Source organism: Manis javanica, chromosome 6, assembly GCF_040802235.1.
Source record: "Manis javanica isolate MJ-LG chromosome 6, MJ_LKY, whole genome shotgun sequence".
Taxonomy (NCBI): Eukaryota; Metazoa; Chordata; class Mammalia; order Pholidota; family Manidae; genus Manis; species Manis javanica.
This window is the reverse complement of record NC_133161.1, coordinates 98,856,112-98,876,036: the sequence shown is the minus strand read 5'-3', so window position 1 is coordinate 98,876,036 and position 19,925 is coordinate 98,856,112. Positions and strand designations below refer to the sequence as shown.

The 19,925-nt window shown below is 51.8% G+C and overlaps 1 protein-coding gene across 1 annotated transcript in view; it reads left to right on the top strand.

Moving 5' to 3' along the window:
* TNS3 (tensin 3) overlaps positions 1-19,925 on the top strand; it is a 190,561-nt gene that overhangs the window by 41,781 nt on the left and 128,855 nt on the right. The window contains exons 5-6 of the mRNA XM_073240005.1: positions 17,770-17,822; positions 19,483-19,654. Of these exons, the coding sequence (XP_073096106.1) occupies positions 17,770-17,822; positions 19,483-19,654 (225 nt within the window). The remainder of the gene's footprint in view (positions 1-17,769; positions 17,823-19,482; positions 19,655-19,925) is intronic.

Genomic DNA, 19,925 nt, shown 5'->3' with positions numbered 1-19,925 from the left:
TGTGCTTGGGGCAGGGGCAGGTCTGGGTCCCGTTCAGGCTGTCACCGTGGGAGAGCCGTGTGATGTGAGCTGAGCCTCTTACTCCTGGGCTCCATGTCCCTCTTCTGTAAAATGGGGGTGCCTCAGTAGGAGCATGCACAAAGCACACAATGGATGACAAAAACCTTATTTATCATTTAGTGAATTCAAGAGGGCAATAAAGGTCTTTGGTTCCAGCAGCTTTTGCTGGCTTCTGTTTTGCTGTTTTTGATCACTGTTCTCTTGCCTTCTGGTGGCAGAGAACTGGTTTGATCAGTGCCAGAGGATGCCATCTGCCACATGAGGGTGAAGGTACAGACCCTTCTGAGACCTTGACTCTTGTAATCCCTTATTTGGAGATTTAGAGGCGGTCAAGAAGCCTGCAGAAAAGGGCTTGTGGTCAGAATGCATGTGGCCCATAAACTAGACAGTGGATTGGTTGCAGGATCTTTTCATGACAGTCTGCACAGTGGTCAGAACGTGGCGTCACAGCTTTGTTCACATCCGGCGCACGGTTGTTTGTTTTTCCATGCCTTTCAGAAGCCATCCATAGGGCTGATCATATCAGTGCCCCAGCTGATCTGGAAACTCCTTCCTGGGTGCAGGCGTGGCTTTGGCTAAGTGACTGCATATGAACCACCCACATGGCCAGGGTTCCTGGGCAGCGAACAATGCGCTGCTCTGTGTCTGATAAGTTTTGCTCTTTTCAGAGAGGCCTCTGTCCTTGAAAGAGGCATGTCCCCACCTTTGGGTGGCCACGTGCAGGAGGCGTTCAGGCTCAGCTTAGGACTCAGGTGCAAGCCCTCACCTGGCCACTGGTGCTCACATGCAGATTGTTCTCGCTTGGCTGTGTGGTTTCTTAACACTGGAGGAGAGGTTGTTTAAGAATAGATTCTGAAATTTGAGGCAGCTGTTTACTGAAGTCTTAGGGCTTCACTTCTCTTTGTTTAATTAAAGTGAAGCCAATGGGTGGTTTCTGTCAAAGGTGACATTTGGATTCGGATTACACAGTCTGAGGCTGGAGTCTCCAAACTGGGTTCTGTTAGCTACACTTTTGTATTTTTGTGCAGGTGCAGGGTTTGAGTGTGCGTATATGTGTGTGCATGGTGTGTGTGTGTGTGTGTGTGTGTGTGTGTGCTGTGTCCTGTTTGTGCATGCATATGTATGTGTGTGTGTGTGGGGGGTGACTTTGTGAGTTCTAACAAACTATATTTGAACAAAGTCAGAGGAAGCGATCATGAAATACAAGGTTAGCACAGTACAGTGTGACTCAGCACAGACGCCCATGAGCAGATGGTGTCGGTGTCACATTTCCCCCAAGGGTGCATGACAGATCCCTCAAAGGTGTCAGGTATTTCAGAAAGAATGCCCACTAAATTGGATAATGGCAAGGTTGAGATGGATAAAGTGAATCTACTTTAATGACAGTCTCTTCTTTTGATTGCAAAATTAGGTAGCAACAACTGATTTCAAGCTTTACATCTGTCATTGTTGGGTGGGGGCTTTGTATAGGAAGAGTTACAGGCTCACAGGCTGCGTGGTCTCTCCTGGTGGATCCAGTCCCCGGTGGTCTCTGAATGGATTTCTGGTTCTCTCTGTAAGTGCATATATCTGATTGACTGCTGGTTATTTTTGCTTGTAGATCGTTTGCACTACGTAGGAGACTTCTAAAGCCCAGACAGGGATCTGCTTACCACAGTGGGGTCATAGCTGAGCGATAAACTCTGATTCGGAAAATCACAAACATGTATACACATGTACAGATGTGTCTGGACCCACAGCTGCCCTGCCAGAGGCTGTATATCTCATATGGACATATTTGACCAGAATCACGGTGACATTAATAGGCCAACAGAGAGTTGCAATCTCCCTGGAAATGAGGAAGTCTTTAGGAAACAGAGAAGTCTCAAGAATCCCCTTGGATCTAAGTCTGAGTCTTCCACTTGGTCAGAAGAACCAACTTAACATCTGTGGTTTTGGTAAAAGCCGAGTGGGACCCAGGAATAAAAATACATATGATGTTGCACTTCCAGACTCTCACTGTGAAACTAAGTGATTTAGGAATTTGCTCCAGTTCACCTGTCCACACAGCTATGTGACGTCAGAGGAGCCCCACTGAGTTCCCCTGTTTAAAGGGACACATGGAATGGTTGGAGTCAGGGTAACTGAGGCTCAGTTAGGACGAAGGAGGCAGGGTGTGCATGTCAGATCTCAGGGGCTGGGACACACCCAAGATTGTAGGACTAGAAAGGGGGACAGGTGTGAGACTGGCACTAGTGGCGCCTTCTGCATGGAGACCTGCCCTTCTTGCCATGGCATGAAGGATGCATGAGCCCAAGGCAGGGCCAGAAGGACCCCCTTCCACTGCATCTAGGAATGAGCAGGACCCAGGCCGGACTGTCAAAAGCCCAGCCAGTTTTCGGAAAGCGGGCCCTCTCTTTGACCCCAGCCTCCCCTACATGCCACCTGGGGCTGTCTCCACATGGGTGCTGATTTCCCAGGAAATGGGAGGCACTGGCCCCACCCCTTTCTAACCACAGGCCAAACTTTGGTCACCACTTTGCTTTGATTTCACCATTGCCTCCCACACTTAAAATAACATCTAGGCCTTTGCTTCTTCAACATTGCTGCGGTGAAGTGGACTGGATTTCTGGGAAGGAATTGATTTCTGGGAGGCAGCTGGGTTGAGGGGTACTTGGTGGGAAGGGCACATTAGCAGTCAGGGGCTTACCGTAAGTCCACGTTTACCTGCCTTCTGAAAAACAGGGACACCCATCCACAACTTAAGGAAAAAACCCCCACAGGCATATTTTCATGCTGCAAGTGGCCCCTTGGCAGGTGGAACGTGGTGGGCAGACCTGCAGGTGGCAGGACTGGGAGGAGGCCTCCTTCCCTTGGGGAGCAGCAGCCTGCCTGGCTAATGATTAACACCCACTACCGGCTGGACATACCAGTCGTGGTGGCCCCATCCCTGTGCCAAAGCCGGTGTCCCCTGGCACCTCCACAGCCAGGTGTGTGGTGCACTGGGCTCTTAGTGTCCCCACCCCCAGCCCTGGCCACTCACTGCATCATGGGCTGGGGTGGCTCTGGTCTCCAGCTGCCCTTGTCCCTCGCCCACCATGGCCGGAAGCCTGTCGTGGGTAGGGACGCTGCGGTGGAGGCTGCTCTTGTCTCAGGGCACAGATTCTATAGCGATCGCAGGTATTAAGTGTGTGGAGTGACCCTTGAAGGCCGTGGTTCCATGTATTGGGGCTGGAAGTAGCAGTAGCTGTTGTAGGGGAATTGACTGTTTATTTTTGAATGTTCCCAGTGGGGACAGAGTTAGCATCAGGAAAGGCATCATGCTGCAAGGCACTTAAATCACTGAGGGCATTTTTACCTATGGGAGGGAGGGGTACTCCCTAAAGGAATGCACCCCACCCCACCCCACCCCACCTGGAAGAAATGCAAATCTCTGCCAGGAGTGAGGGCACAGGGGGTAGTGAGCCTGGCTGGCAGGTGGGGCCTGGATTCTGGCCTCAGACCCCCAGGCTCTACGTGGTCTGGGGTGCAGCCTTGCTCCCTTTCTCTCAGTGTGGGTGTTGGGCTGGCTGGCACAGCTGTGCCATCCAGGTTTAGCTCAGTGTCTGTTTAGAGAGATACAGGCCTGGGGCGAGTTCTCTCCTGAGGTCAACTAGGAGCCTTTGCGGTTTCTGCGAGGACCTCTTTGATTGAAGGCCTGTATGTGGGTGGGAGCCCGCCAGGCCTCAGGTTGTCTCCCATCTTCTAAACCAGAAGCCATAGCAGTGTGTGTCCTCATAGCTGTTGTCACTTTCTCTTGTCTTGGTGCATTTTTAACTGCCCTGCTTACATGTCTGGTCTTCAGAGTGTTAGGAAACCATTCTGCAAAAAAGGAAAGGAAGTTTGTCCCTACTGGGAATAGTCATGATCGGAGGCTATAGGAAGAAGAAGGAAAATCCAGTGAACGTTGGCCTGGGCCCCCTTCATTCTGGTGAAAGGGCTTCCCCACTTCACTTGTGTGTCTTTGCCAGAGTGGTGACACGGGATGGACCGGGAGCGCTCCCTACGCCGGCCCTTGCCTGGGTGCTGAGGGGCAGGGGAGTGAGGTGGCCCAGCCTCCAGAGTGGACTGGGTGTGTGGTGTGGCCAGGGCAGAAGACCAGGCCTCCCAATGCCCGTTTGTCCTGAAACCCATCTGAACAGCTGTCAGCTGCTTTGGGCTGAGATGTCATTTTCTCCTCTATACAACAGACTTTAAAAAGTACTTTAAGAAAACATCAAAACTGTGTTCCTTTTCTCAGAGGGATGCTAAGGAACCAATGCCTGAAAACTGGCAAATAACAACTATCAGACATAACCTGCTTTTCTTATGCGAGCTGTACCTGGGTTAAAAAGGGATGGAGAGGGAACACTTTACTTAATGAGGAATTCTGGCCAGCAAATGCTGAGGAAGTGATGGAGTTAGAACATGTCATGTTTCAGATGGAGTCACCGGGATGCGACCCTGTGTAACCCCCCTGTCACAAAGGAAGCTGGTGGGGTCAGGCGCCTTCTCACAGGAAGTTGGCCGGGTACGTGGCCCCCATGGGAAGGATGGGCTGCGCCTCAGCTGAGTCCCTGCCAGAAGTGAAACTGGAATCAGCACCAAGCCGAGACCCACCCACAGTTTACGGGAAATACAGAGCCAGAGCCATCTAATATAATTCCAGGGGTCAGCAGATCCAGAATGGGGAAATGCTGGGTAAGAAAACATCGTTTTCAGTGAGTTGCAAGAAGAGGAAGATCTTGCATTGTTAAGGAACCAAACACACATGGTGAATAAACATGGTAAAACTTTGGATCCTGAATCCAACCATCAGACTGTAAAAACACAAAGTTAAAGCAAGACTTGCAAAGCAGGGGAGTTTGCACATGGATTAGAAATGTTGTGATCTTAAGGAATTATTGCTAAGGATGCTAGTGTTTTGTTGTATTTATGTCAAGTTTTTGTCTTTCAAAGGTGTGTGCCAAAGTGTCACAGATGAAGGTGGCATGATGTCTGGGCCATCCTTACAGTGGCCCAGGGAGGAGTGGGCAGGCGGGTGAACTTTGTTTGAGGATGACCGGAAACTAGGCACTGGTGGCACTGGAGCTCAGGACCCTGGTCTCCACCTGCCGGGGTGTTGGGCAGGATGTGGTTATGTGTGAGCATGGAGCTCAGGGCTGGCTGCTGACTGAGACCAAGTGGCCAGTAGCTGTTTTCCATTGTTCTGTGAATCACGCTCCAGTATTTCCATCCTACGTGGTCATCTTACATTACCTAAAGGCTGGAGGCTTGCCCATGATTCGTCACTGAGGCATTCCCCACCTTGATATCTGGAAAGACATTGTGTCTGCCTGATGAAGTGTTTCACTGACCCGCTGAGTTAGTCAGTACATGGCACAGGATGGAAACATTGTTTCCTAAAATCGTAGCGTTTGCTTCATAAAGCCTCTTTATTTTCATTCTTCTGAAGATGTTTTAACATTCTCTTTTATGTTGAGATACATATAATGAAATGCACAAATCTTAGTGTACAGCTTGATGGATTTTGACATCTGTACACCTTCATGTAACCATCACCCAGATCAAGATAACAGACATTCTCACTAATTTGTTCCCCCCTTCACCTGTTTCACCTATCTCCCACCACTCCCCACCCCCTGTGGCAGCGACCAGTCTGTTTTCTGTGCTTATGAGCCTATTTGGTTTTTTTGATTCTATATATAAATGACACCATAAGTTATTTGTCTTTCTCTGTTTGACTGATTTCACTTAGGGTAATGCCCTCTAGGTCTACCCAAAGTGTTGTGATGGCAAGTCTTCATTCTTTTTTATGGCTGAGTAATATTCCATTGAATTTATATACCACATCTTTTTTATCCATTCATCTATCAATGGACATTTAGGTTACTTTCATATGCCTTTTTATAAACATAAAAGCCTTTTTAAAAACAATCATTCTACATAAAGGATTGTTTCAAGTAGCCAAGTGCATCTTATTCTTTTCCTTGGGAAAATCTTAAACCTCCCTCCTCAGAGGGATTATCTTCAGTATGATTTGCTTGTGGGGAAGAAATGGGGCCAAGAGCAGACATTGAGTGAGTGAAGATTTCAACTCAGTGGAATGACGAGCTTTGGAAAATTAAGAGTTAAAAATGGACTTGGACTAGTATGAGATAGTGAGCTCCTTGTCCTTGAGGCTGTTCAAGTAGAGCTGATAGTGCACCTTCAGTGTCCCTAAGGGGATCAGGAGATGAGGTTATGAGTTAAAGTAACAGCAAGAGAGGCTTTAATGAAGTCATCCTTGCATGTGGTAACAAGATTTTTAGTACAAATCAAGCACCAGTGGTTCCATTCCGGTCAGTGGTTCTTCAAGTGTGGTCCTGAACTAGCAGCATTGTGTAAACCCGGGAGTTCAGAAACACAAATTCTCTGGCTCCAGCCCAGATATGCTGAATGAGAGAGTCTCAGATGGGTCTCCAGATCCCTTTCCCATGCCGTCCAGGTATTGGGAGACTGTGGTAGAATACAGCGCGGAGCCTGGGCCCCAGCTCTGCCCCTCTTACTGGGTGGGCTGGGCACGTGGCCTCACCATGCCAAGCCTGGTCCTCATCTGGTATGGAAAGGGGTCCCAGGTTGGCAGCTGCTGTAAGGGGCCCCAGAGAGCGCGAGTAATTCCCTTAGCAGTGCATCTGGGCTGGAGGCAGTATGGGGCGCGAGCCTCCATGACTGTTACTATTCTCCACATGACAACACGGTCATGGGGTGAGTGTTGCACACGTATCACCTGCCATCTATTTGCTTCATATTGAGTCCAACCTTTACTTTAAAATGCTCAGAATTTATAGGTGATTATTAAATTAAGGTCAGTTAACTTGCAGAATCCTGAACGTTATTCACTTCAGCATTTAATTGCCTCTGAAACATACAACAGTCACTATCTGCCTTTGATGTCCCAACCCAACTGTCTTGAGTTCAGTCCCGGGGCTGGGGTTCCCCATCCTGTTTTTGCATAATGCATGCCTGCAGTGAATCCTCTAAAATTCCCCATGTGGGCTTCCTCAGTCTTATGCAAACTTAAAGGAACTTGTGAGGTAATTTGATCACATCACTCCCTGGATTTGCCCCCATGTCCTACACCTGGCTTACAGACCCCAACTAAGTTGAGGGCTCTCGTGACCATGGCTTTCCTGAGCCAGGAACATCCTTTTTCTGAGCCAGGAATGTCCTTTCCCGAGACAGAGACGTCCTTTCCTAAGACAGGGATGTCAGTGTTCACAGCAACAGTGGCCCTCTCTCCTGAGGCTCACATTTCATTGGTTTGTACATTATTTCATTCAGCTCTGCAGCAGTGGTAGCCACCTGGCATAGACAGGTTTGGACCAGACCCAGTGGGCTCTTGAGAACCTTCTGCAGTGACAAGGACACAGACCTATGTAGTGGGCTGGCCGTGAGTGTCCAGAGAGCGAGCAATGCTGGCAGCTGGCGTCTGCCAGGACGAATGGAGGGACGAGCTGACTCATGATTGGCGGGAGGCCTGGAGGGCAGCATTGGTGTGACCTTATGTGTTTGGTTCTTGGAGGTTTTAGTCCAGTCAGTGAGCAGCAAGAGCTCAAGCTTTACCATGGCCCTCACTACTGCTCCGGCCAAGGCTCACCTCTCATGTCCTCCAGCTTGTGTCTCTTTTCTAGGGTGTATCCTTTGCCACCTAATGTTTAATTCCACATTCACAGTCCTGTATTTATTTCCCTCTCTCACTTGTAAGCCTCTCAGATCTGGGAGATGTGCTCTTTTGTGTTTTTTCACCTTCTAAGTTTTATAGTGGGTCTGTACACATAGTGAGTGTTGAGAAAAAATAGCCATTGTAGTTAATTATTCTGTAAATTAACTTTCTCATGGCGGGATCTGCAGGTTTTATGATCTCATCTGTCAGTTGCACAATGTCCAGATTACGTGCTTAAGACCTGCTGCAGTGTCTGGGGAAGAGGAGGCCCTCTGGGGAGTCTGCACACCTGGGGCTCACCTGACAGGGATTGCCACAGGTGCTTGATGATCTGTTTCTTTCCCACTGCTGCTTCCCTCCTCAAATATTTTACTTTCCATCAGAGCATTGTTCACCATTTTCACCTACAGGGCTGTTTCTCCCCAGGCCTTTCTCATGCAGAGAAGACCGGCTGCCCTGCTGTGGGGCCTTGGGGTCCCGGAACCTCAAAACCCTCTGTAACTTTGCTAGGGCAATTCCACTTTGGTAAAGGGGATCAAACAGACTAAAACAGAATAGATTCCACGTGCTCTTCACCTTTCAGACCTTCACTCCACTCTGGAGCACGGACCGGTCCGGGCCTGGAAGTTTCAGGATTCTTCTTTCTGGGGAGATGGGAGACGGGCTGTAGGAAGGTCTCGTGACAAGAATCCCAAAGCAAGTGACACTTGTGGTGTTTATCCTGAGGTGACCAACTTTACGGATGCTGAAAATTTTAAACTATAGAATGTTCATCACAATATCGCTTATGAGAGTAGAAAATGGGAGCCCAAATAACATTCGGGTACAGGGGAAATTACCTTGTGCTTAGACACAGCTGTTAAAATTGCTTTGCGGAAGAACATCTGATGGTGCGGACATACCATGCTGTTCTGTTAAGTGAGCACATAGAATGACGTCAGCAAGTACCCGTCCCATGCTGCTAACTGAAGTTGCCTTGGGTGTGGGGAGGGGTGTGTGGAGGAAAGTCCTATATTCTTTCTGTGGGTCTCTGCTTTCCCACTTTTCTACAGTAAAGTAACTTGCTTTTATCTTAAGAGAGGAAATAAAATGAATTCTTGTTGTTTTTTAAAAGGCACCAGCAGGTTCTTGGAGCTGGCCTGCCAGTGAGGTGGTGGGACTGGTATGCAGCTGGGTGGGCTGGTTGGGCTCTGCAGAAGGGCTCTGTGTCTGGCTGGGGGTCCAGCCCCACCTGGTGTGGACCTGAAGGAAGGGCAGGGTAGACCAGATGTTCCTTCTGCAGGAGGCTTTCGGGGCTGCCCCACCACCCCCACTACTCATCTCAGGGCAGACAGACTTTATGTATTTTATTTTATCGATACTTTCACCTCCAATTTTTACTGGATATTTGACCTCCTTGAGTATAGAAAGGAATAAAAATGATTGGCACATCAAAGAGGTGTTGCTGTTCTGACCCCAGTCATTGGCCTATGCTTCATGCCCAGACTGAAGCCCCAGAATTTAGAAGACACTTCTGCAACATTACCCTGTCACCCTTTTAAGTGAAGCAGGTGCCCAGTGCTTAGCTAGTGAGGTTGTCCTTTGGCAGATACCCAGGTGACCAGCCAATCCTCACTCAGCACAGCTGGGGCCCTCGGGGAGGGGTACTGGGCCCAGGCACTGCCCTTGGGCAGCCGTCACCTCCACTGGTCAGCCAGGTGACCTCAGACAGGTCAGGCAGGTGCTGGGGCTTTATCCCCTGTAGAAAGAAGGGAATGCCGTTCAAGTGAGGCATTAAGCCCACACTGTGAATCTGTCTGGTGCTTCACGTCATACATGCAGGAGGTGACATGATCTGGGGATGAGACTCGTCTTGTGGATAGCGTTTGTCCAAGAAAACTTACTTCCTGATGTTTATTAGGGTCCTCTGGGCCTAGTACTGTTCATCTTCTCTAAGTCTTCTGCTCGAATCTTTGTTGTCAGGGTAACTGAGAAACCAAGATTCCTCAGTGCAAAGCAAGTGCTAGTTAGAAAAACCAACAGGACGTTTCCAGGACAAGCTTCTCTGTTCATGGACTGCCGGGGGCATGGATAGGGCATGGCTCGGGCAGCCTGGGGGATCTCATTGCCCCTTTCTGTGGATGGGGACAGGAGTGTCCTGGGCTCCCGGATTCCCCGTGAGAGTCCCGCCCGCACAGACAGAGCTGGCATGTGAGCCCACTCTCTCCAGCTGCAACCTGGAACGATGGCCAGGACCATGGTGGTTGTTGGGGGTGCTGGTACACCTTGGCGATGGGGCTAGTTTGGTGTTCCATGGAAGGAGGGAGCCTGTTTTTGAGTGGCTGGAAAGCATGATGGTGAGGGGTTTTTGAAAGCTTGGTTTTTGGCAGTGGTAAAGAAGTTAATTTAAGGAGTGTGACGTTGTGATTTGTAGTAAAAAGCATATTTAGTCTTTCTCAACATTCTAGCACAGAGATAAAACTCTGAATTTCCTGCAACAGGAGCCTTGAAGTATCTTTTGTTGTGTTAATGAGGTGGCTTGTGGAAAGCACCCAGGGAGGGGGCTGGTGGCCAAGGGAATCAACCCCTCCGCCTCTGGGGAAGGGAGAGACTCAGTTGCCAACCAGCCAGTGAGTTAATCAGTCATGCCCTGTAGTGAAGCTCCATAAAACCCCAAAAGACAAGGTTTGAAGTGCTTCCAGGTTGGTAACCTGGTGGAAATTGGGGGACAGTGGCACCTGGAGAGGGCAGGGCAGCTCCATCCTTCCCCACACCTGGACCCCTGCGTCTCCTCCGTCTGGCTTTTCCTGAGTTATGTCCTTTTATAATAAACCAGTGATCTAATGATTAAACAAATCATGGTATTTTCATTTTCTTTTTTTCTCAGTTTCTTTCCCAAAGAGTCTGTTAAACATTGAGCAGTGTGCTAACAGGGAACATGCAATTGCAGGAATGGGGTTATGTCCTGTGGGTCATGTTGTGTGGCTATGTCCTGTACATTGTGTCCTGTGGGTCTGTGTTGGCATCTGAGGGTCTCTGACACACTGGGGTGGCTTTGCTGTCCTCTTGGGTTTCATTGGTTCAGGCACTGGGGGAGGCCTGGGTGCTGGGACAAGATGGGCCTGCAGGACAGGACCCTGATTCTCTGGGCACCCCAGAGTAGACTCAGATTCTGCTGCTGAAGCCCTTTCTCCCGAAGAGCTTTTGACCCCCTGGGAAGAGTGACATCACCCCGAGCACAGTCACAAAGATTCTTGCTTCCTAGAGAGCAGGCAGCTCCTTCCAGCGTTGCCCACATTCTGGCTGGCCCCACACAGTGAAGAGCACCAGGAATTTGATGGCGCTTTGAGAGACCTGGGTCCCAGGGCTTGGTGTGACCTCTGTCACCACAAAATAAGGAGTAAATAGCCTGTCCTTTTGCTCTGTCTGCACCCCAGACTGCAGGCCCCTCCCCATCTGTCCCTCACTGGTAGCACCCAGGAGCCTTGCTTGGGTCTTCTCTCTCTTCAGGGGCCGTGATGGTCTTTGAGCCGCCACCACGTGCCATACACCAGGTGGGTGTCCAACTTCTCCAGGGCTGCAGTGATCCTGCGACGGGGGCACTGTTACCAACCCGTGCACAGGTGGGCACCCACACTCAGAGGACTGAAAAGCCTGTTTGTCTCCAGGTCTGCTGCCATGACAGAAAAGGGGAAGGTGGTCCTCCAGCTCACTCAGGTCACCCCTGCCATCTTGCGGGGGCTGAGCCTGCCCCAGGCAAAACCCCCCAACTGTGGGCTTGGGGCCTCCCTTCCCATCAGCCTGGAAGGAGACCCATGGGGTCCCCTCCAGAGCAGGGCCAGGGATGGGGTTGTGGACCCAGTGGCCCCCCCATGCCCTCCTGGTGGGTCCTCTTTGCAGGAAATAGTGTTCTTATTAGGAAGTAATTGATAGAAATAAAACTGTGTGTAAGGTGTAATTATAAAATGAGCTCTTGTGAATAGCCCTCTCAGTTTAAGGGACATGGCTGACCATTTGGCAGTGAAGTCCACCAACAGCCTCCAGTGTAGACAGAGGGGCTGGTCTGACGGTGGGTAGGGGGACCCTGCTGCCAGCCCTTTGTCTCGTAGCTCACATGACTGGATTAAATCCAGCCTCACAGGGTTAGGTACCTGTAAAGCTGCTGTTCCCATAGTCTGACATGAGTCCAGCCACCATTTCTGTTTTGGCCTCCCGGGAACTTGGAGCCCAAGGTGCAGGCAGAGGTTTTGGGGTGCCCCACTTCTCTCTGGCCCAACTGCATGCTTTAACCTTGTTTTTATGTTTGTTTCTTGGTTTTGTATGAATTAAGAACGCAACTGTTAGCTCTGGGCACAGGGCTGAGTACCTGGGAAACTGCAGTAGGTTTCTCTTCTGGGAGAGCTTTGGGGGCCAGGAGAGCCCTCTGTGTGCACCCTTGCTGCACCCCTGAGGGTGAGTCTGGGGCGGGAAGTCACAATTGGCTCAGCCCCTGCTCCCTCCCGCTGGGCCTGCCTGGTGCAGCACCCAGGCTGGGCACGCCTCCCGGCCCCCGCCCTCCAGACTTCCCCAGGCTCTTGGGCGGGCACTCAGCCACCTGCTGACCGGATCCTGCCACCCGCACCAGGCCAGTAGCAGGGAGCAGGGCGCTGGCCTCAAGCAGGAGAGGAGCAGGGTGGTGGGGTGGGAGGGAGCTGCCTGTGGAAAGAGAAGCTGCCGCAGCCCCTCCCAGCACGGTAAGGCAGGGGTGGTGGGGCTGGCACTGCGGTCTCTGTGCCCCCCCTTGTGCTTGCTCAGGGCCTGCTCTGCAGCTCCGGCCCGGAGTTTCCTGTAGTGCCTTCCTGGACACTGTCTCCTGCTGCCTGCTGGGACCTCTGCCTGGCCAGCCCCGCAGGAGACCACAGGGGCAGGGTGGCTCCGGAAACTGGTGTCCTCACTGCCCGGGACGCTGGCCCCCTCCCCTTCCCCCCTGGTCTCCTCCCTCCACCTCCTCCTCCCATATGGCTCAGAGCTGCTCACAAGGTTCAGAATTCATATTTGGTAACAAACAACCACAGATAACATCTCAATCTGAGCAAAACCTTGCTTCTCATAGTTGAGCACTGGGACAAATGATGTGACTTTAGGATCCCAACGTCAGTGAGTGTTTTTTTTTTTTTCTGGTGGATCACAGTAGTTGCTTCTCAGGTGTTAGAGTATTAGAAAAAAGTTCAAGGTGGGCAGCCTGATTGTAAGTTTGTTTCTGGTGTTGTGTTCTGGGAGGAAAGATGTTGCGCTGGCTGTCCGACTGGGAAGACCTCTTGTCTCCATGGGTCTGTCCCTCTGCTGTGCAGAACTGTGGTCCCAGCTGGTCACTGTGCCTAGTGTGGACTTGAAGGGAAACTGCACTTCAGGGGCTAATCCCTGCCTGGCACCCAAATACAAGAATTGAATGCCTAGCTGATGTTTATCTAGAGCTCATTACGGCTGCCTGCCGTGTATTGTTCTTAGCCCTGCACACGTGTTGATTTATTTAATCCTGCCAACACCTTCACTTTCCAGGTTAGGGAACTAAGTCACCAGCAGGCTGAGTAAGTTCCCAAGGTCAGACAGCTGGGCAAGCAGAGGAGCTGGGTTCAAACCCAGGAATTACAAGTCTGGAGCATGTTCACTTGATTTTTGTACCTGCCGGGAGGCAGGAGACTGAATGAATGAAAATCAGTGTAGGTCTGTGAACTGAACGTGGCTGGTTGGTGCCTTTGAAAAAGGTTTTAAATTCATTTATTCTCTGTTTGCCTGGGAGAACTAAAATGAAATGTGCAGAGGCGTTTCAGCTGATCTGTTCAGGGGTGCCTCCTCCTGAGTCCACGGAATGGCTGCTGTCTCTGTGCCCTGCTGTCAGGCCCTGGGTAGCCCCGCTTCCCTGGGAATCTGGCTCCAGTGACGCAGCCAGCCCTGTGTCCTTTTTATGGAAAAGTTTTCACACTGCAGGTGTCAGGGCTGGCCAGCACTGCTGGGAGCAGCACACAGCCTGGCGGCTCTGGGAAGGCTGGTGTCCCCACTCCATTTTCAGGCCTTGCGGAGATTCCTGGTTGGCATCCACAAAGGGTGTTTCTTTGCTCTTCACACAGAAGCCAGAGGGCAGGGGTGGGGGCGGGGTGGGAGGCGGAGCTGCAGCCTTGCATGCCTGTAGCCCAGGGATCCTGGTGCCACCCTTCCCCTGTGAGCGGGAGCCGGGGAGGAGTCTAGCTAGAGTTGTGGCCATTTCCCTGGTGGTGGGCAGCAGTCTGCCAGGGGCGGAGCACCTCTGCTCAGGGCTCCTGTCCTTGGGGGACAGAAATGCTCATGGAATGCCTTGGTCAGGGTGGCTGTGGGGGATTCTGGAAGAGAGGATTGAGGTGAGCACGTTGCCTGTAGTCAGTACCTGGGTAGGCACACATGCTGTGGCCCCTTCAGCCAGCTAGCGTGGTAGCGCCCTGTGGATCCGAGCTGTACTGTGAGCAGTTTCTGAGTCATCTAAAGTGGGTACTTCACCACTTGACTCTCTGATCGCCAGTGTTGTCCTAAAAAAGCCATAGGTTTTTTTGTTCCCATATGTTTCAACCTTGGTGAAGTGGACCTGGCCATTGCTTTTCATTCTGCTCTTGTTTTAGATAAGTCTGTTTAAACCACTTGGGTGCATTTATTTTTGTTGTCCTAACAATGAAGCTAACTAGGTGTTTAGTACTGATCTGTAAAAACAAGGTCAGAGTGCAGCATCTCTTGTGGCAAGGGACCTTCTTCAGTGAATTTTTGTAAGCTGGGTTCTCCGTCGTTCTTAAGCCATGAAATGTGTAGGGGTGTTTAAAGGGGGTGTTTGGGTTTTGAACCCTGAGAGCAGGTATCCTCTTTGCTTTTGAGTAAAGATGTCCAGAGACATCATACCCCATGTCACCTTCCTGACAAGCCGGGTGTTTGGGGAGCTCCAGCCCCCTCTGGGGGCCGGGGGATGAGCCTTTGGTCATCAGCTGCATGGCAGGGCTTCCTGGGCAGCCAAGGGGCTTCTATCCCTGTGGATTCAGGCTCTGGTCACTGGCATGTCATCTGTCTGGTTCCACATTTCACCCCTGATTGAAGCTTTTCCCGGCTGGGGGATCTCAGTGCACATCACATCACCGGAAGCTGGCTTGGAAGTGACTTGGTCACAGTTTCTCTCTCTGGTCGAGGGCTAGACCAGCTCCCCCAAGAGAGCCCCCCAAGTCTCACTGACTTGAGTCTGGCCCAGGGCTGGGCTAGGTGGGGTGGGCTGGGGACTGCTGGGGCTAGGGATGGAAAAAGTACAGAGTTTTGGTGTCAGAAACTGCTGTCACATCTCGGCTCTGGGCTCCAGGCATGGTTCAGTCTCTCTGAATGCCCCTCTTCCAGGCTGTGGGATGAGGACGGCCATGCCTGCTTCCCAGGGTTCCTGCTGGGAACCAGCTGGCTGACTCCCATGGGTCAGCTCCCTGACCTTTGTCACCTGTGGCCTCTTATGAGATGGCGGTGGTGGACCTAGGGGTGTGTATGTGCACGGTCAGACAGATGTAGGGGTATGGCTGGCTGCTGAGGGGTGCATGGCAGGCTGGCAGAGAATGGGAGGCAGGCCTGGCTTTCCTGCTAGCCTCCTGGGGGCCCCTGGACTTCACCCCAGGGCACCCTCCTGCCGCTCCTCCCCTGGTGCACCTGTTGTGGCCACACTAGCCCCCTGGCTGCTCCCCAAGGTGCAGACAATCCATCTGAGGGCCTGGGCACTGGCCCTGCTCCCCTGAGACACTCCTTGACCTGATGTCCCCCAATGCAGGGACATCAGCCCCCTTCCCAGCTCCTCCATGCTGAGCTGGGCTGGGCCACCTCCCTCCCTCACCACCTGGCTGGTGCTGGTGGTGGACATTTCTTCCTGTGCTCCAGTGAAGTGGGCCATACTGGGAGCCATCAAGGGCCTGCCTTCAAGGAGTTCACTCCTTATTGACAGACTTACATACATGTATGATCATGTGTCTGATTGTAAACCGATGCATGTTACCTCAGTCTAGACTGGCACAGGACACTGCTGAGCGGCTGCCAGTGAACAGAGGTGGGGGCGAAGGCTCAGGCCGTCTCATTCTTTTATGTATATAGGTGTGTGTGCATGTGTGATTACCTTTCATCTATCTGTCAATCATCTATGTCTGTATATATGTATCTATCAACACCTATTTATCATCTGGCCATCTGACTTCCATCCACATGTAGGGCAACGGAGTCCAGGACTTTGGGGGCAAGGGCTGCCTGGTGCCTTCTGGAAGCTGCCATGCCTTGGGTGCTGCAGGGAGAGTGGGAGCCACCCCTTGGGGCCCTTGTCTGTGGGTTGCTGTTTTGGGAATCCTAGTGCAGTGACGGCCATCGTGCCTGTAGACTTCTGCCCTTTTTTGGTAGTTTCTGCAGGATTCATTCCTTCTATTGCTCAGCCACATGCTTCAGGCCTTCTAAGCACTTTATATGTGTCCTGATGACCTGTCTGCCAAAATGTTGAATCAGCTTACATTTCACCAATATTTAAAGTATTTTTACTTTTAATTTTTGCTGTCCTTATAGACAAAAAGTCTCATGGTTTGGAGTTCCCATCTCCTGAGCCACTGAGGGTCTGGGGCAGGGATTGGGGAAGATGGGGGTTGGGGTGGAGCACAGGTGCGGGGCATGGGGCCTGAGCCTGTAGGCCAGTGTTCTGGGAAGTCAGGGAGATGTAGGCATGGCGGGGGCCAGCAGTAGTGGCACCCTGGGCTAGAGGCTCTAGGATGGGCAGTGTTCCAGTCACTGGTGGTAATCATCTCAGTCCCCAGACACCTAGAGGCAGTGTCTGGTCCTGGGGCAACCGGGAAACCAGCTGATGAGTGTGGATGCTTTGGAGCTTGCAACACGCTCCTCACAGGGGTGTGTGTGTCCCAGTTCCTGTGGTTGAGAAGGCCGAGGTCATGACTCTGTGGCCTGGAGCTGGCCCGAGCGAGTGTTGGTGTGGTCTCAGAAACTTCTGTCTGGTTGACCCTGAAGTGTCCGTGGTATTCACTATCTATCCCTTCATCTCATGCCAAGGTGAGCTAGGTGCCCAAGTGGTACACAGGTAGAGTCATGGTGTCAGGTTCTGTCCGAGAAGGGTTCCTGAGGGCCAGGATTGATGGGACACAGAACAGAGTGCCAGAGGCTCTGGCCTCCACAGCAGGCCCCCAGTGTCCTGCCATTCATTGTGCTGGGCACCTCCCACCCAGGTGTGTGCCTGGGTGGGACACAGAGCCCACCCCAGGGACCAGCGAGAGGGAGCTCCACAGGAGGTACGAGGGGAGGCGTGGCAGGACAGCTGTCCCCACAGCTGTCTCTGGGCCATGGAATTCTTTTCCCACCTCTGCCATCCATAACAAGACCTCGTACCTCCCTGAGCCTCAGTTTCCCCACTTCTAAAATGGGAGATAATGCCTGCCCAAAACACTTGTGGGTGCATCTCCTGAGATAGTATCTGTGTAGCCTTAGTGTAGCACATACCACCCCCCAACATGCGTGTGTGCATACACACGCACAGGCATGGGAGGGCTTGGGGCACCAATGTAACTATAACCTGAAGATTTTCTGCCTGTGTTGGGCTGCCTTTGTACAAAAAGAAAAGAGGAAATTTAGAATTCTCTCAAAGTCTTCAGTTTGAAGTAAATACTAAGGATGATAATAATAATGGCCAATATTGATTGAGTGTTTCCTGTATATAGATATATACAGACACCAGCGTTTACACGTGCCAGGGGACTGCTTGCTTTGCCCTGCCTGAGGGTTGTTGGGGTCCCACTGTGAACCTGTCTCTTGGTGGATTACGGGAATGGTGTCACTTGGGTTCTGAGGTCCTGGCTGAGAGCCTGATGAGCTGGACACCTTCCCGGGTGCTGAAATGAGCCAGTAGTTGGGGTTGCGATTGAATCTCGGAGCAGCACCTTCCTTCCTTCACAGTGGGGTTTGCACGTGTGGACTGGCAGGATGGGGAGAGTTCAGGGTGACCTCTGCGTTGTCATTTGCAGGCTCTGGGAGACGTCTCGCCATCTGCTTCTCTCTGCTGTGACAAACTGTGCAGGTGAGTGCCCGTCTCCTAGCCTGCTGGCATGTCTCTGACCCTGTTCAGGTCAAACCTCACACTGGAGACTGGGCATGGCGCTGTCTTATTCTGTCGTAATCTTAATTTCATTCTCAATTTTGAAATAAGTGCTCAAAGATAATACATATCTTGCTGATGTCTCTTTTTTGGGCTGTGATCTCCCAGCACTACAAGCCCAGATTATGGAAACGTGATTGTATTTCCGTAGTCACATAGCTGAGGCTTGACCATGGAGGCACAATATCAGGGCTTCCAGAAGTGAGTCTAGTGTGTGCAGCCAGCTCGTCTTTGTCTCCTAAGAGCAGAACCCTTGAGGCACAGCCACAGCATCACTGAGCCTGGGTGATCCCTCAAAGGGACTTCACTTGGCAAAGAAGTCACATTATTATTGTCATTATCTGTTCAAAATAACCTGATTTGATTATTGAAAGTATTTCAAACTCTTGAATCCATGCCTAGTACAAAAAAGGTGGAGGAAAAAGTCTTAGTAATTATTTGGGTCCTGATTTGAATAAACCAACTTTGAAAGGTAAGATTTTGCTTTTGACTGTTTGATGATATTGCTTCTGGAAGGTGTGGTGATGGCATTGTAGATATTTCTAAGAAAGTGTCTCTGTCTTTTAGAAGGAAATGCTAGGATATTTATGAATGACATAATATCTGGGATTTCTTCAAAGCAGTCAGAGTGGTGGGGGAGACAGTGGTGTGGGTGGAAAGAGGTTGGCCATGTGATTAATTTTGAAGTTGGTTGATGGGTGCATGGAGGTTTCTTAAACCATTTTGTATGTTTTCAAGATATTCCAAAATAAGGAGAAAAACATAAAATAGGAGTAGTAAGCAAACAACTACCACAAATCCCCAAAGCTGGTGTCCAGTTCTGATGGGCCAAAACCGCCATCTGGCAAGTGTCCTGCATCCCTCCACAGCTCCAGCTCAGGCCATCATTCCATGACCTCTCATCCCAGGCCCTACCCGCAGCCCTGGGGCCTCTCCTGGGAGGCGTTCTCTGGCTGTGGTCCCTGCAGCACCATCCCAGTGATGAGAGAAGTGGGGCCGAGTGTGTGTGGGAGGCACTGCCCTGACCTCCACGGCTCCCGGCTGGCCCCCTGCCAGCCAGCTGTAGCCAGGCCATCCTCCCTGGGCTGGACGTGCTTCTGCGTCTGCTCCCCTGCCCCTCTCATGCCTGATGCCGGGCTCACCCAGGGGCAGCCTCCTGCCTGGGCCTGCTGGCGGGGCCCTGCACACCTGTTTGGGTTCTGCCTCGATGCAGGAGGGTCCTGTCTATGGCTACCATCTGGGGCCTCTGCTCCCACTGCCCCCTCCCCAATATGCTTCAGCTCAGTGCTGTCTTGGAGCCTGGACAGGGCACCTGCTTCCTAGGATAAGGCCCTCCAAAGGCCCTCGGGGCTCTGCCTTCAGCCCTGTGGCACGGCCATGACCCTTCCCTCAGCTTATTCCTGGCGAGTAGTGTGGAGTGCCACTGGCATGACCCGTAGCCAGACTTCAGTGTGGGCTCTCGTAGGTGTAGAGGCAAGCAAGTCTCCAAAGCCTGTGGTCAGGCGCCTGTGCGAACCGGCGAGGGACGGACCTGTGCTGGTACTCCTGGTCCTGGCCACCCCCTGACGATCCCTCTCCCCAGGCCTATAGCAGCCGGCGTCACCATGGAGGACGGCCGTGAGCTGGACCTCACCTATATCACCGAGCGCATCATCGCGGTGTCTTTTCCTGCCAGCTGCTCTGAGGAGTCCTACCTGCATAACCTGCAGGAGGTGACACACATGCTGAGGTCCAAACACGGGGACAACTACCTGGTGAGTGGGGGCGCTGAGCAGGAGGGTGGCAGGGGTCAGTGAGAAAACTGAGGACAGTGAGGACAACGGGGACAGTGGGGGCACTGTGGAGGCTTACCTGGGAAGACACTGAGCTCCCCCAAATGGCAGTCCCGTGTGACCTGGGGCTCCTTGCGCCTTGCTGGGGACACTCTCCGGGCAGGTGCGTGGATCCTGGGTTTACAGGCAGGAGGTTCATGGCAGGGAGACACATGCAGCGCAGTGACTTGTCCTCCCTGGCAGCCCCGCTGTT